Raw genomic sequence first — 12,999 nt, forward strand, 5'->3', positions numbered from 1 at the left:
CTTGGGTGACTACGTAATTTGTAGCACCTGTGGAAGGCGCCAAGTCATGAAAAATAGAGATAGAGTGGCCTTCCCATGTTAGATCTGATTGCTTCCGCACCAGCTCAAAAATAAGAGATTTTGGGCGAAGCTATGAAGGCATAGTACAATATTTCAGGCTCTGTTATTTTTAGAGCCACGTGCTCTGTGGGCTCTTTCAATTTTTACCAAAGAGAGAGAGCTATCACTGGACTCGGACATCACATCTTTATATATATCAGATTCGGGGACCCCCCGTATACTTAAATTGCAGCGCCTAGAACAGTTTTCAATGCCTTCCAGTTTTTCTGCCAGCACTGCGGTTTCATTTTGTATAATCGTCTGCTGCACCATTAAGGTATTAATGGCGTCAGCATGGCCTTCAGCTCAGACATTGATTTCATCCATGCGGGTGCCCAGAGCTGCTAAGTCCTCCTGCACCTCAGAGATCAACTCGAGCAGGTCTTTATTATGTTGCTTTAAGTCAGCTCTAATTTCTAAGTACCAACCTCTCAGCTCGTCTCTAGTCGGCAAATCGGTGAGATCGGAGGCGGGAAGGAGAGCCGACACTGCGGGCCCCATGGGCAGGCCTTTAGAGACGTCTGTGTGTGGTGCGCTTTTAGTCTCGGAGGGTTCAGCAGCGGGAAGATTATATGAAAACTGCTTTAAATCTGCAGTGTGCCACTTGGTTGCCATTCGGGGCTCGTGATTAGCAAGGCTTCTGTGTATAGTACTAATTATGCAGGCGTTTAGCAAGGAAAACAGCTGGAGATTGTGATTGCAGAGCTCCTTGTCTATGTGTCCATCTTGGCTGATCGCAGAAGAGCAACCCCCTGCATAGGTATTTTAGTGCAACGTGAGCTGAGAAGTGTCCAGAGAGAGAGCGCGCTGAGAAGTCCCCAGAGAGAGAGAGACTGACTCTTTATTTATACCATTTATAGGGGCAACTAGTAACTCAGGGTACACAGTCAGAGGTACGAACTGCACAGTAGACATCAGTGAAGATTTGATGTGATTTGGAGTGAGGAAAGGTACACAAAGATGAGATTTGTACATTGTACACTCGACCTAGCTTGATGGCTGCTAGGTAGCATGCATCATGCTAGGGCGAGAGAACATTGCACAAATCTCATCTTTGTGTACCTTTCCTCACTCCAAATCACATCAAATCTTCACTGATATCTATTGTGCAGTTTGTATCTCTGACTGTGCATGTAAAACTGCCCCCCAAAACCTAGGCCACCACCAAAACCTCATACCGAGTTACTAGTTGCCCCTCTTACAGTGGTATAGAAAGTTGACTAATATGTGGCCTCCCCAGAGGTGCTCTCTCTCTCATTGCAAATCCTGTTTTGGGCATAACACAAAGAAAATAGGTGTAGTTATTTCCAGCATTAAATCCCGCGATAGTGTATGTTATGCTATCACATGCAATGTTAAACATCCCTCATTTTCATAAACTCCTCCCTTTTGACTAAATTTTGAAAATTTGCATACGCATCTCACTATGCGTTATCTATCGCATGTGTTATGGCATTATCGTTGGCATTAGGGCCCTAATGCAGTTTGATGAATGACCCCCCTAATTAGGCACATCAAACCCTCTTCCTCCACATGTAGGATTGCTGCATGAAGTACCCTTTTAGCTTTCAAGAGAGGTTTTGTGAGAAAAACCTATGAAATAATGCTTCCTGCTACAGGTAAACTGAAGTATTGTTACTCAAATACTAAGAAGGTATCTTTCAAATAGGCACACACATACGCATGTGAATCGGCATATTTGTATTTATTAAAAATGTATTAATCGCCAAAACCAAAAAGGCCTTAAGCCCAGAGACACGGCAATTTTATATCATGCGCGCACACATGTGAGTATGTTGTAAAACAGACCTGGCGCACACAGCTGAGTAAGCTGGGTTTGAGCCATGCCAGTGGGGAAATTTTATAACAGGCGTGCATCCACGCCATGACCAGTTTCAGCAGTTCATCCACCAGTTTGCCCAGTTTACAGCTAGGTCCTGTTAGCCTGCATCCCACCCCCGTTTAACCCAGACCGTTTTATTTAGACTTACACCACATGGATAGCGGCACTGGACCTGGGCACTCACCCGGGCTCGTATGTACTCATGCGCACATCTCTTGGCCCAGGCCCCCGCCCCCACCATGCCCCCTTTTTTGGCTGAAGTGAGATATTGGTGCATCGGGACTTGTGTGCACATGTGGGTGGCTGTTAAAATTAGGTGGACGCACGCATGTCCTACATGGGCGCACATCTCCTGATTTTGGCGCGTGCATCTCTCTTTTAAAATTCACTTTTAAGGTACTTCACTTGCTCAGTATTGGTACTGTATGCTAGAAAGCCAAGACAATTTAACATAAAATAATTGCCGTTTTAAACAATTACTTATGTCTTACTCCCGCTCTGGTATGAGGGAGTTCCAGCTTATTTTCTTAGGCAGACCAGCAAGAGAGCACAGTTATGGCTGATTTCCAGCATTTTAGGGCATTGGAAAATGGAACTTGGAAAGTCCTGCACAGGCCTCAAAGGGAAGGACTTTCTACACTATCCACAGCTTTAATTAAACCCAAGAAGAAAGGTTTATTTTGTCTTGAAGGGAACTACAGTGTTCTGCATCACTAACCCTATGCTTTTAAATAGTAAGGAACAAGTAATGCTTTTGATTTTTATTACCAAGTTAAGCAGCTCATCAAATATTTGCTCGGTTTCATGAAGATGACAAGTTGCCTCTTTAGTTGAAATTTCTTTTTCTTCGGCATCTTCTTGCTGAAAAGGAAATGAAGTGTTTAATAATAGCAGGGAATGGATAAGTATTGGAAGACATGTGTGAGCACAAGTAACACCAGATGGCACTGTAAAACCATAGGGATATATTTTCAAAACATTTCTATGTGTAAAATTAGCATATACACATGTAAGTAGCTTGTACTCGCCTACACATTTTATAAACATCAAAAGTCATGGGATAGGAGGTGATGTCCTTTTGACAGGAAACAGAGTTTTCATACTGGAAAAGGGTAAACAGTGGAGTGCCTCAGGGATCTGAACTTGGACCGGTGCTTTTCAATATATTTCTAAATGATCTAAAAAGGGTACAGTGAGTGAAGTGATCAAATTTGTGGATGACACAAAATTATGCAGAGTGGTTAAATCTCAAGTAATTGTGATGAATTGCAGGAGGACCTTGCGAGACTGGAATATTGGGCTTCCAAATGGAAGATGAAATTTAATGTAGACATGTGCAAAATGATGCATAAAGGGAAAAATAACACTTGCTGTAGCTACACAATGTTATGTTCTATCTTAGGAGTTACCACCCAGGAAAGAGATCTAGGCGTCATAGTGGATAATACATTGAAATCATCCGTCCAGTGTGCTGTGGCAGTCAAAAAAGCAAACAATGTTAGGAATTATTAGGAAGGGAATGGAAAAAAAAACGGAAGATGCCATAATGCCTCTGTATCGCTCCATGGTGCAACCACACCTTGAATACTGTGTGCAGTTCTGGTCACTGCATCTCAAAAAGGATATAGTAAGTGCAGAGAAGGGTGACCAAAATATGGGTCATGAAATGGCTGCCCTATGAAGAAAGGCTAAAGAAGTTAGGGCTGTTCAGTTTGGAGAAGAGATGACTGAGGGAGGATATGATAGTCTACAAAATCATGAAAGGACTTGAGCAAGTTAATGTAAATCGGTTATTTACTCTCTCAGATAATAGAAGGACTAGGGGTCAGTCCATGAAATTAGCAAGTAACTCATTTAAAACAAATCGAAGAAAAATTATTTTTCACTCAGCGCATAGTTAAGCTCTGGAATTCATTGCCAGAGGATGTGGTTACAGCCGTTAGAGTAAGCGGGTTTAAAAAAGGGTTTGGATAAGTTCCTAGAGGATAAATCCATAAACTGCTATGATGGTAATTAATAAGCAATAGTAGCTTGTGCTCTATCCAAATTTTGGGTACTTGCCAGGTACTTGGATTGGCCACTGTTGGAAAAAGGATTCTGAGCTTGATGGACCCTTGGTCTGACCCAGTATGGCATTTCTTATGTTCTTATGTTCTAAAAGTATGCATGTATTTTCAGTCTCGCATGCACTTTTACGTGTGCAACAAAGGGGTGTTCTGGATGGGCCAAGAGGTATGCACGCAAATTGCTATTTTATAAGAAACTTATTAACGTACATTTGGCAACTTAGGGGTAGATTTTAAGAGAAGCGCGCATGGGGTACATTTGTGTGCGCTACCCGGCGCGCACAAATGTACACCCGATTTTATAACATGCGCGCGCTGCCGTGCGCATGTTATAAAATCCGCGGTTGGCGTACACAAGGAGGTGCACACTTGTGCACCTTGCGCACGCTGAGCCCTAGGGGAGACCCGATGGCTTTCCCTGTTCTCTCCAAGGCCGGTCCGAAATCGGGACCATTTCTTCCACTCCCCCCCACCTTCCCCTCCCTTCCTCCACCTTCCCCTCCCTTCCCCTATCTAACCCACCACCCAGCCCTACCTAAATCCCCCCTACTTTGTTAAACTTTTTACACCTGCCTCTGACAGCATATCTTGCGCGCGTATGTCCCAGGGCTTTTTCAAAGCCCTGGGACATACGCGCGTCCCGGGGCTTGCGCGCGCCGCCGAGCCTATGCAAAATACCCCTAATTGTGTAATTTTACATCTAATTACCTTTGCAATTGCTATCAGATTCATCTATTGTCTACTATTGATTGGGTGGGAGGTCTGAGTGAACTGTGGGGATTTCAGAGTGAAGACCTAGGAGAGGGTCTCGATGTCATGGAGAAGGACCAGGTGAACAGGTGGAGGTTTCAGCAAACTGGTTATTTCAATTAATGTGCATGTTTTAAAATATACAGATTTCCGCACATAGAACAGAGTTTTACGCAGGCAGGTCAAATTTTTTGGCCCGTAAAATATATGTGCATATGTTTAAAAATAGATAGGAAACGTACAGATTTTAAAAGCATTGCAGATAGTCACACATAAGGAAACACACAGGGCCTTATTTTAAAAAAACATTTACTTGAGTAAATGCAATTCACTTTATTCAAGTAAGTGGGCTTTTGAAAACTGCGACAATAGTAGTTACATTTATTTACATGCATAACTCCTTTTGAAAATTACACAGACAGGTTGTAAAATGCATATGTGAGGCCGCAGTTACCTTCATAATTTCCATGCTGCAACGATGCTGGTTTATTGCTGAACTCCTCATGGTTCACAGTACCATGCAGGAGAAATGAGCTCAAATGCAAATTTAAAGTAAGGCCTGATTTTAAAAGGTCCGCACGAGCATAAAAACAGGGGTTACATGCTTGGCAGGGCCTTGCACGCGCCACATGCATTTTAGAATGGGCCCAGCCACGTGCATAAAGGAAAATTGGTTCTTACCTGATAATTTTTGTTCCTGTAGCACCACGGATCAGTCCAGACTGTGGGTTGAGCTCCTTTCCAGCAGATGGAGACAGAGAAAAACTTGAAGGGTATCCTATATCAGGACAGTGCTCCCCCTGCGTCCCTTCAGTATAAACGTTATCAAAGCAGAAAAATGTAACCTCAACTAGAATAAAATCAAGCAAGAAACAATATTTAACATCTAAATTGTAAACTTGAAGAAATGCAAGTATTTGCTCTTATATCTTTAGTAGATACTTCCGGTGCCTTGTTAAATGGTCTTATCTTTGCATGAATAAACTTCGAGCGGTTGCTGAAAGAAAAAATCAGATTCCCTCCACTAAGGGTGGGCGTCTGGACTGCTCCGTGGTACTACAGGAGCGAAAATTAGCAGTTAAGAACCAATTTTCCTTTCCCTGTATGTACCCAGATCAGTCCAGACAGAGGGATGTACCAAAGCTTCCCTAAGTAGGGTGGGACCATGATAGTCCTGCTCGAAGCACCTGTCTACCGAAAGAACCAAAAACTGGTGCCTGCACATCGAGGCAATAATGACAAGCAAAGGTATGAAGAGATTTCCAAGTAGCTGCTCTGCATATTTCTTGCGGAGAGACCAACTGGCTTTCTGCCCAGAAGGTAGCCTGCGACCGTAAAGAATGGGCCTTTAAGCCCTCCAGAACCGGTCGACCCCCGACAAATATACGCCAATGCAATTGCTTCCTTTAGCCAGCGAGCGATGGTAGCCTTAGAAGCCTTGTTCCCCCTATTGGGTCTGCTCCATAAGACAAAGAGATGATCAGAGACCCAAAACTCATTTGTGACTTCTAAGTATTGCAGTAGTACTCTTCTCACATCAAGGCGCCTTAGGTCTCTGCCAGGTGTGCTCGCAATGTCTTCTGGAGAAAAAGCAGGAAGCTCCACTGACTGATTTAAGTGAAAAGAGGAGACAACCTTTGGTAAAAAGGATGGTACCGTCTTGAGGGACACACCTGAATCCGAGAAGCGGAAAAATGGCTCCCTACAAGACAAGGCTTGAAGCTCAGACACTCTCCTGGCTGAGCAAACAGAGACTAGAAATACTGTCTTGAGAGTCAGGTCTTTGAGCTTGGCCCGCCGGAGGGGTTCGAAAAGCACTCTGCAGAGAACCCGAAGCACCAGATTAAGGCTCCAACAGAGAGCCGAAACTTGTACCCACAGAGAATTAAAAGGCAAACCTTTGGAGAGACCATTCTGTAAGAAAGAGAGGACCTGGGACACCGGAGCCTTTCACGCCGGCACGCCTGAGTCAGCACACATGGTCTCAAACACTCTCCATACCCGAATGTAAGTGAGAGAGGTTGAAGTCTTGCACGCACGCAACAAAGAGGAAATAACCTCCTCTTTATAACCCTTCTTCCTTAGTCTCTGAAGGATGTGTGGTTTTTTTTGTAATTGACTGGGCGTTGAATAGTGTTAAAGTGAAAAGAGCTAGCCCAAGTAGTTGAGTAATGGGGGAGATCATCACCGGAGTTAGATTTCTACGGGTTATAGGTTGGTATCGTAGCGAAGGCTTCATCTTGAAGCAGGTGTTATGATGTTGAATGTGTGTTGGGTATCCTAGCATCATGATGAGATTAAATCGATCTCTTTGATGGGAATTGCTAGCAGTTATTGTCCTATGGGGTAGTGGAGGTGGAGGATAGAGGACGTATGCGTTAAGGTAATGTAGTTAAAGTAGAGTGGCAGTACCAAACCTTAGCTGAATGAGATGTGGGGAGGCTGGATGAATGTAGAGGTGTCCCATAGAAACTTATGGAGTTTAGATAAATGCTGAGATGGCTGGATTGAGTGTTGAAGGAGTCTTTTGTGTGTGCTGATGATCCTGGGCGAGTGCTGAGGTGGCTGGAAGATTAAAGGTGAATGCTGGATGAGTGCTAGTGGCTTAGAGTGTGGACGTAGACTGTTGAGGGTTGTCTAACAGGCATTGGCTTGAAGTGTGAAGCTTGAAGACTTAATGAAAATTCCCCATACACTCCGCTTATGTTTCTTGACCGATGGTAAATAGAAAGTTTGGAAAACAAACAGCTTCTCGATGGATACCCTTTTCAGCATGGTACATCAGCAGCCATCTTGGATCTTGCACCTTGATATTTGATAACTCATTTATAAGGACAGTTTAGTTAAAACATGGCTCCTAGTCATAACACCTGGGGCTACATTTAAAGGAATTGCTTCTTTTTCCATTCCACATCTGGAAAAATCTGAACCTTATTTTAAAAAATAAAGAATTCTTAAAATGGATAAATAAAAACAGCTTCATTTTGCAATCCTTGTCTGGCTCTAATATAAACTTCACAATAGGTATTGAAACCATACTTGCTTCTCCTTCCTCCTTTTCCAGAGAATGAGAAACATTGAAGAAAGCAAAAGAAAGTTGAGGAAACAACACTTGGTCCCCAGAACCCTCTTTTTTTTTTTTTTTTTTTTTACACGAGGGGGAGAAAATATGCTCTGGAAATGAGGAGACGAGTTCTCAGGAATTTTCTAAAATTTATGTTGATACTTAAGAGAATAGGGTGAATAGGTTTCAGAAGACTGATATATATATAAGGAAGTCAGAAAAAAAGAGTCCCTGCTGCATTTTACCTAGCTATGGCTCACTTCTAAGTAGCACTACACATCAGGAATGAGCATCACTTTCACTAAGTAAAGATCACTACATTTCACAGCTATGAAGCTTTATTCTCCATTCCACGTATCCTAGAACAGCATTCATTAATAGCTCAGTACTACACTACACCGAGCAAACTACCCCAAAAAGAGTAAAGGGATTGGGAAATAAATGTTCATTTGCCTCACGGAACAGAGGCATTGTTAGTCTTAAACTATTTAGGACCTAAAACACACTACAGTACATAAGTACATTACAAACTGGACAACTATAACATCAACATCAACTAATACCCAATTCAGCTATCTAAAGACACCACTTCCACTGTAAACAATCTCACCCCTAGCTCCAAGGACTCAGCTGAAGGACTGACCAACTGTCCTGAAGTTTTCACCTCCTACCTCTTGTGGCTCCAACTGGAGCAGCAGCAAGAAAGTAAACAGCACAAAGACCTCCAGTCCCATCAGCTCTGAGGCCAGGGATGGATCCAGACAATCCACCACACCTCAGAACCCATGGCAAAGACCCAAATTATTATTATTTTTAAATTGTACATGTTTATTAATAAATCATTTATATTGTACTTATTGTACTCATAAGTTATCCATCTAAATGGCTAATTTTGAATATTTCCCTTGCTTATCTGGCTAAAAGTTAGTGAAAAGTCAGTGGTAAAGTATTAGGAGACAGTCTGATATTACACAAGATTCCTCTTGCTTCTTCCTGCCTTAACATATTTCCTTGGATTGTTCTAAACCAATACATATTACTCATGAGCAATGACGCTAGATTAAAAACTTTTTTTTTTCAAATTACCATAAGTGCCATGAGAGAACAGCAGAGCTCTACATGAACATGACCTTCAAAATAGTGCAACAAAATGTGAGAAATGCCAAGGAGAGAACAAACATCCATTTATGTTATCAACAAAATACAAATTAGGACAAAAAAAAAACATTTGAGAGCCCTCCCCTTTAGTTACTGGTGCAGACGTCTGTCTACAGCTATGGCCCTTACTGATGACGTGGCAGTACGGGCAGCAAGAGGCTTTACCTCCAAGATGGTGCTCAGACTTGCTTCCGAGTTGCACTCCGTCAGCATCTTTGGTTTGAATTCCATGTTCCGTCTACATTTTCTCAGAAGAAAGAGAGCTAAAAATTCCAGGGGGTTTTCCTAATTGAAAAGGAAAAAGTTAAAATTTCAGATATTATCTTGCATTCTTATGAATGACTTACCTCTGCTAGTACCAAGTCCTTGGCTCTGAGAGGTTAGCTCATTAGCTGTGTTTTCTGTCTGTACTGCACTGAACCTCCTTTATCAAAAACAATAAATTATATCATAGAACCAAATCTTAATGGACAGTAAGACAAAATCATTTTTATTTTCTGTAATCCTCTCTTTCAAGATCTCTCTCTCTCTCTTTATGCTTTCCTCTCCCATATAGGAAGGATCTAGATTTGATGCAATCACAATGAGACACTAATCGGGGATTTGCTGACTGAACAGTGGGGCGGATAGCGAGCCAGATAGAATGGCCTTTCTTTTACAAATCAGAAGCAGGCATTTCAGTTAACAAGGTAAAAAGTAAGCTCCTCAGATACATGCACAGAACCAGTCAAAAGGAAAAGTACTCCTGATTTGTGTTGGTTGTATACCTCTGATGGCATCAACCTTTAACACTTCAGGTATCATTTCACCTAGAGTCATACTGAAATATTATCTAATTTATGACTGAGATGTAAGCATTGGCATCATTTTATTGTGCGTCATTAAAATAGAGATGAACCAATCAAGATCCAAAAACTTAGCTATGTACCATCCCAGTAGCTCAGTGGGACCTGGGTTCCATTCCCGGCTCAGATCTTCTGCTCGCTGGGAATGCTGCAGATGCAGTGTTCACAGCCCCCGAGAAAAGAAGTCAATTATTGTGCAACAGCGTGATTCAGGGCCCATATATGCAGGGTTCTGAAATGAGGCCCAATGCATGGTCTCTGACTGAAGACTTACTCCCAGTAATTTGGGGGAAGTGGGGGGGAATAAAGCAGGGGGAATAATCCCCGGGTAATTATGAATGAAGGATCTGCCATCAGAACCCAACCTTGCTTCAGTCTGAGTTAGAAGCCCAGTGGAGAAACTGTAGGGTTAGGAGGAAAAACATCCCTGGGTTATCATTTGTGTATTTACCATGGGGCAAGGTTTTACATCGTGATCTGAGATCTAACTAAAACAATGCAGAAAAAAAGTGGAGTCGTGTTCAAGTCTATAGTAACACAAGGAAAGAGTCTGTCCTAGTTGTCTTGTGGTTTACATTCCAGTTTCCACCTACCTCTGCTAATTCACGGATGACCCCATTCACCTGGCACATCTATTGGGGTAGCCCCCAGATGGATTTGGCTGAGATTTGTCAGATGTATTAGTATCTCACTTAAGAGAGAATCCTACCAAATTTCAGCCAGATCCATCAATGGAGAGGGCCCCTGATATATGCATATAGATTTATTTATTTATTTAACGCTTTTTTATACCGACGTTCGTTTGCACATCTCATCGATTTACAGTAAAACAATCAGAGGCGTGAAAGGAAATTACAACTTAACCAATTGAATAACTTCACAGAATTTTGGGGCAGGAGAGATATAGTATAGGAATGAGGGTGGTAAGGATGGTAGCAGAATGAAGGCAATAGGAACTTTCATAACTGGAGAGATAAACAAGTTAGAGAGAAAACAACCAATTTAAATAATGGCTTGAGGGGGGGGATAAGCGCTTGTGGGTCTGGGTGCGTGTGAGAGTTATTGGTAGGCTTGTTTAAATAGCCAGGTTTTCAACTTCTTTTTGAAGTTTTGCGTGTTTGGTTCCATCCTTAGCTCAGGGGGCATTGTGTTCCAGATGGCAGGGCTGGCTAGGGAGCACGTTCCCGAGTAGAGGATAGGTGTGTAAGTTTGGGTGAGGTTATAGGTAATGTGCCATTATTGGCGGATCTGGCGGTTCTTCGGGGGGATTGAAAGTGGAAGGAGGTGTTGAACCAATGTACATTTTGATTATATAGGGTCTTGTGAATTAGAGTAAGACTCTTGAAGCATATTCTAAAGTGTATAGGAAGCCAGTGAAGGTTTTTTAGTATAGGGGTGATGTATTCGTTTCTTCTAGTGTTTGTGAGGATTCTAGCGGTAGCGTTTTGTAACATTTGGAGAGGCTTTAGCAAAGCTGCAGGGAGTCCTAGGAGTGTGGAATTGCAGTAGTCTATTTTGGATAGTGCCTGGAGGACCATTCTGAAGTCATTGTGATGTAGGAGGGGCCTTAGTTTTTTTTTAGAACTTTTTTTAATTTAAATTTTACTTATAGATCATGGTACCACATTGTGGATCCAGGTGCACAAACTGAGGAACTACTGTGAGATCAGGATTTGAAAACTCAGAACAGTGAGCATGGTTCCTATGACAACTTCCCTCTTAGACACCATGAATTCCTGTAGGTTCCTTACTCTTATACTGATGGAAATGGAAACAGCTAGAAAGTTGGAGGAGGGGAAAAAATTCCATGAGAGTGATAGAGAGGGTAAAGAATAACACCATAAGCATCCTACATTCTCATTAACTTGAGAATTCAAATTTCAGTGTAAACGCCAGTTAAAAAACCCAAAGAAACTATTATTCAGTGACACAGTATAATTGTCTGCCATTCCAAAGCACATGGACACGATATCTCAGGTAAATACTGTTCTCTGACATAAGACTCTATTGCAGTGGTTTCTACCAGCATTTACATTGACTCACACAATTCTCTCTTGAAAGTTTCATCAGGCCTTCCGCTATAGCCTGGGCTGTCTCTCGATTGGTCAGAATTTTAGCAATGCTCATGGAATCGAACATAAATTGTCCTGCAAATATGGAATGATCAAAGTTAGTTGTATATTTTGCAGCTAGAGAAAAAGCCCAGTATAGTGTTGATATACTGTATTTTATATATATATATATATATATATATATATATCACCACCATATTTCCAGAACAGAGAACACTAGACTTGGGGAAGGTGCAATGTGGTATCATCATCATCTGCCTCCTGAATGAACCTCTGATCATTTACATGAGGGTACATGAACATACCAAAAGGTGGAGGTTTTACTCACACCAATATGTGAAATGTATCTGGGCATGCGAGTTACTAATCAGTGTTTATTGTGATATGTATTCAATCACCAAGTTCAATCACCTTGTATTTATTTTCTCCTATTTCATATAACAAGTACTTGAGAGCATGTCCAATCTCAGATTTTCTAATATGCTGAGCCACAAGTGAAGAAATCAAGAAAAAAAAAAGAGAGAGAACCATCACAATATGAGTAAAATGAGAAATCTTTGCTAGTAGGGTCAAGTCTCCCGATACTTTTAGGTTTCATTTTTCTGTTCAAGCAGTAATAAATTGTTCCACATTTTTTTCTGTTTCTTCTACTAGGATGTGACCAGTCTAAAACTTGATCCAACATCTCACTGAAATTTCCTCCAAAAATAATATCAAGAGGTCATGTTAGTCTGTGGCAGCAAAACTGAAAAGGAAGCTGGCAACAACTTACAGACTTAACTGATTTACTGAGGCACGAGCTTTCAAGATACATCTGACAAAGTGAACTCTTGTCCTTTTAAAGCTCATCCCTCAGTAAATCAGTCTATAAGATGGCACCAGCCTCCTTGTTGTGTTTTTCTCCATGAATATCCTGAATAAACTGTGATAAATTGTTTATTAAAAATTTGTATCCTCATTGATGGGGGCCATATATTAAAATCAGGCCAATGTTACAATTATTAAACCTATTTATTTATTTATTTAAAAACTTTTCTATACCGTCGTTTAGTGATATACCATCACAACGGTTTACAAATAGGCACATGAATAAATTTGAAAT

At 41.6% G+C, this 12,999-nt stretch overlaps 1 protein-coding gene across 1 annotated transcript in view; it reads right to left on the bottom strand.

The window, feature by feature from the left end:
* ECT2L (epithelial cell transforming 2 like) overlaps window positions 1–12,999 on the bottom strand; it is a 168,210-nt gene that overhangs the window by 51,414 nt on the left and 103,797 nt on the right. The window contains exons 13-15 of the mRNA XM_029596464.1: window positions 11,869–11,972; window positions 9,146–9,265; window positions 2,711–2,803 (exon numbers count right to left, since the gene is read on the bottom strand). Coding sequence (XP_029452324.1) covers window positions 2,711–2,803; window positions 9,146–9,265; window positions 11,869–11,972 — 317 coding nt within the window. The remainder of the gene's footprint in view (window positions 1–2,710; window positions 2,804–9,145; window positions 9,266–11,868; window positions 11,973–12,999) is intronic.

The sequence above is a fragment of the Rhinatrema bivittatum genome, chromosome 3 (assembly GCF_901001135.1).
Source record: "Rhinatrema bivittatum chromosome 3, aRhiBiv1.1, whole genome shotgun sequence".
NCBI classification, from domain to species: Eukaryota; Metazoa; Chordata; class Amphibia; order Gymnophiona; family Rhinatrematidae; genus Rhinatrema; species Rhinatrema bivittatum.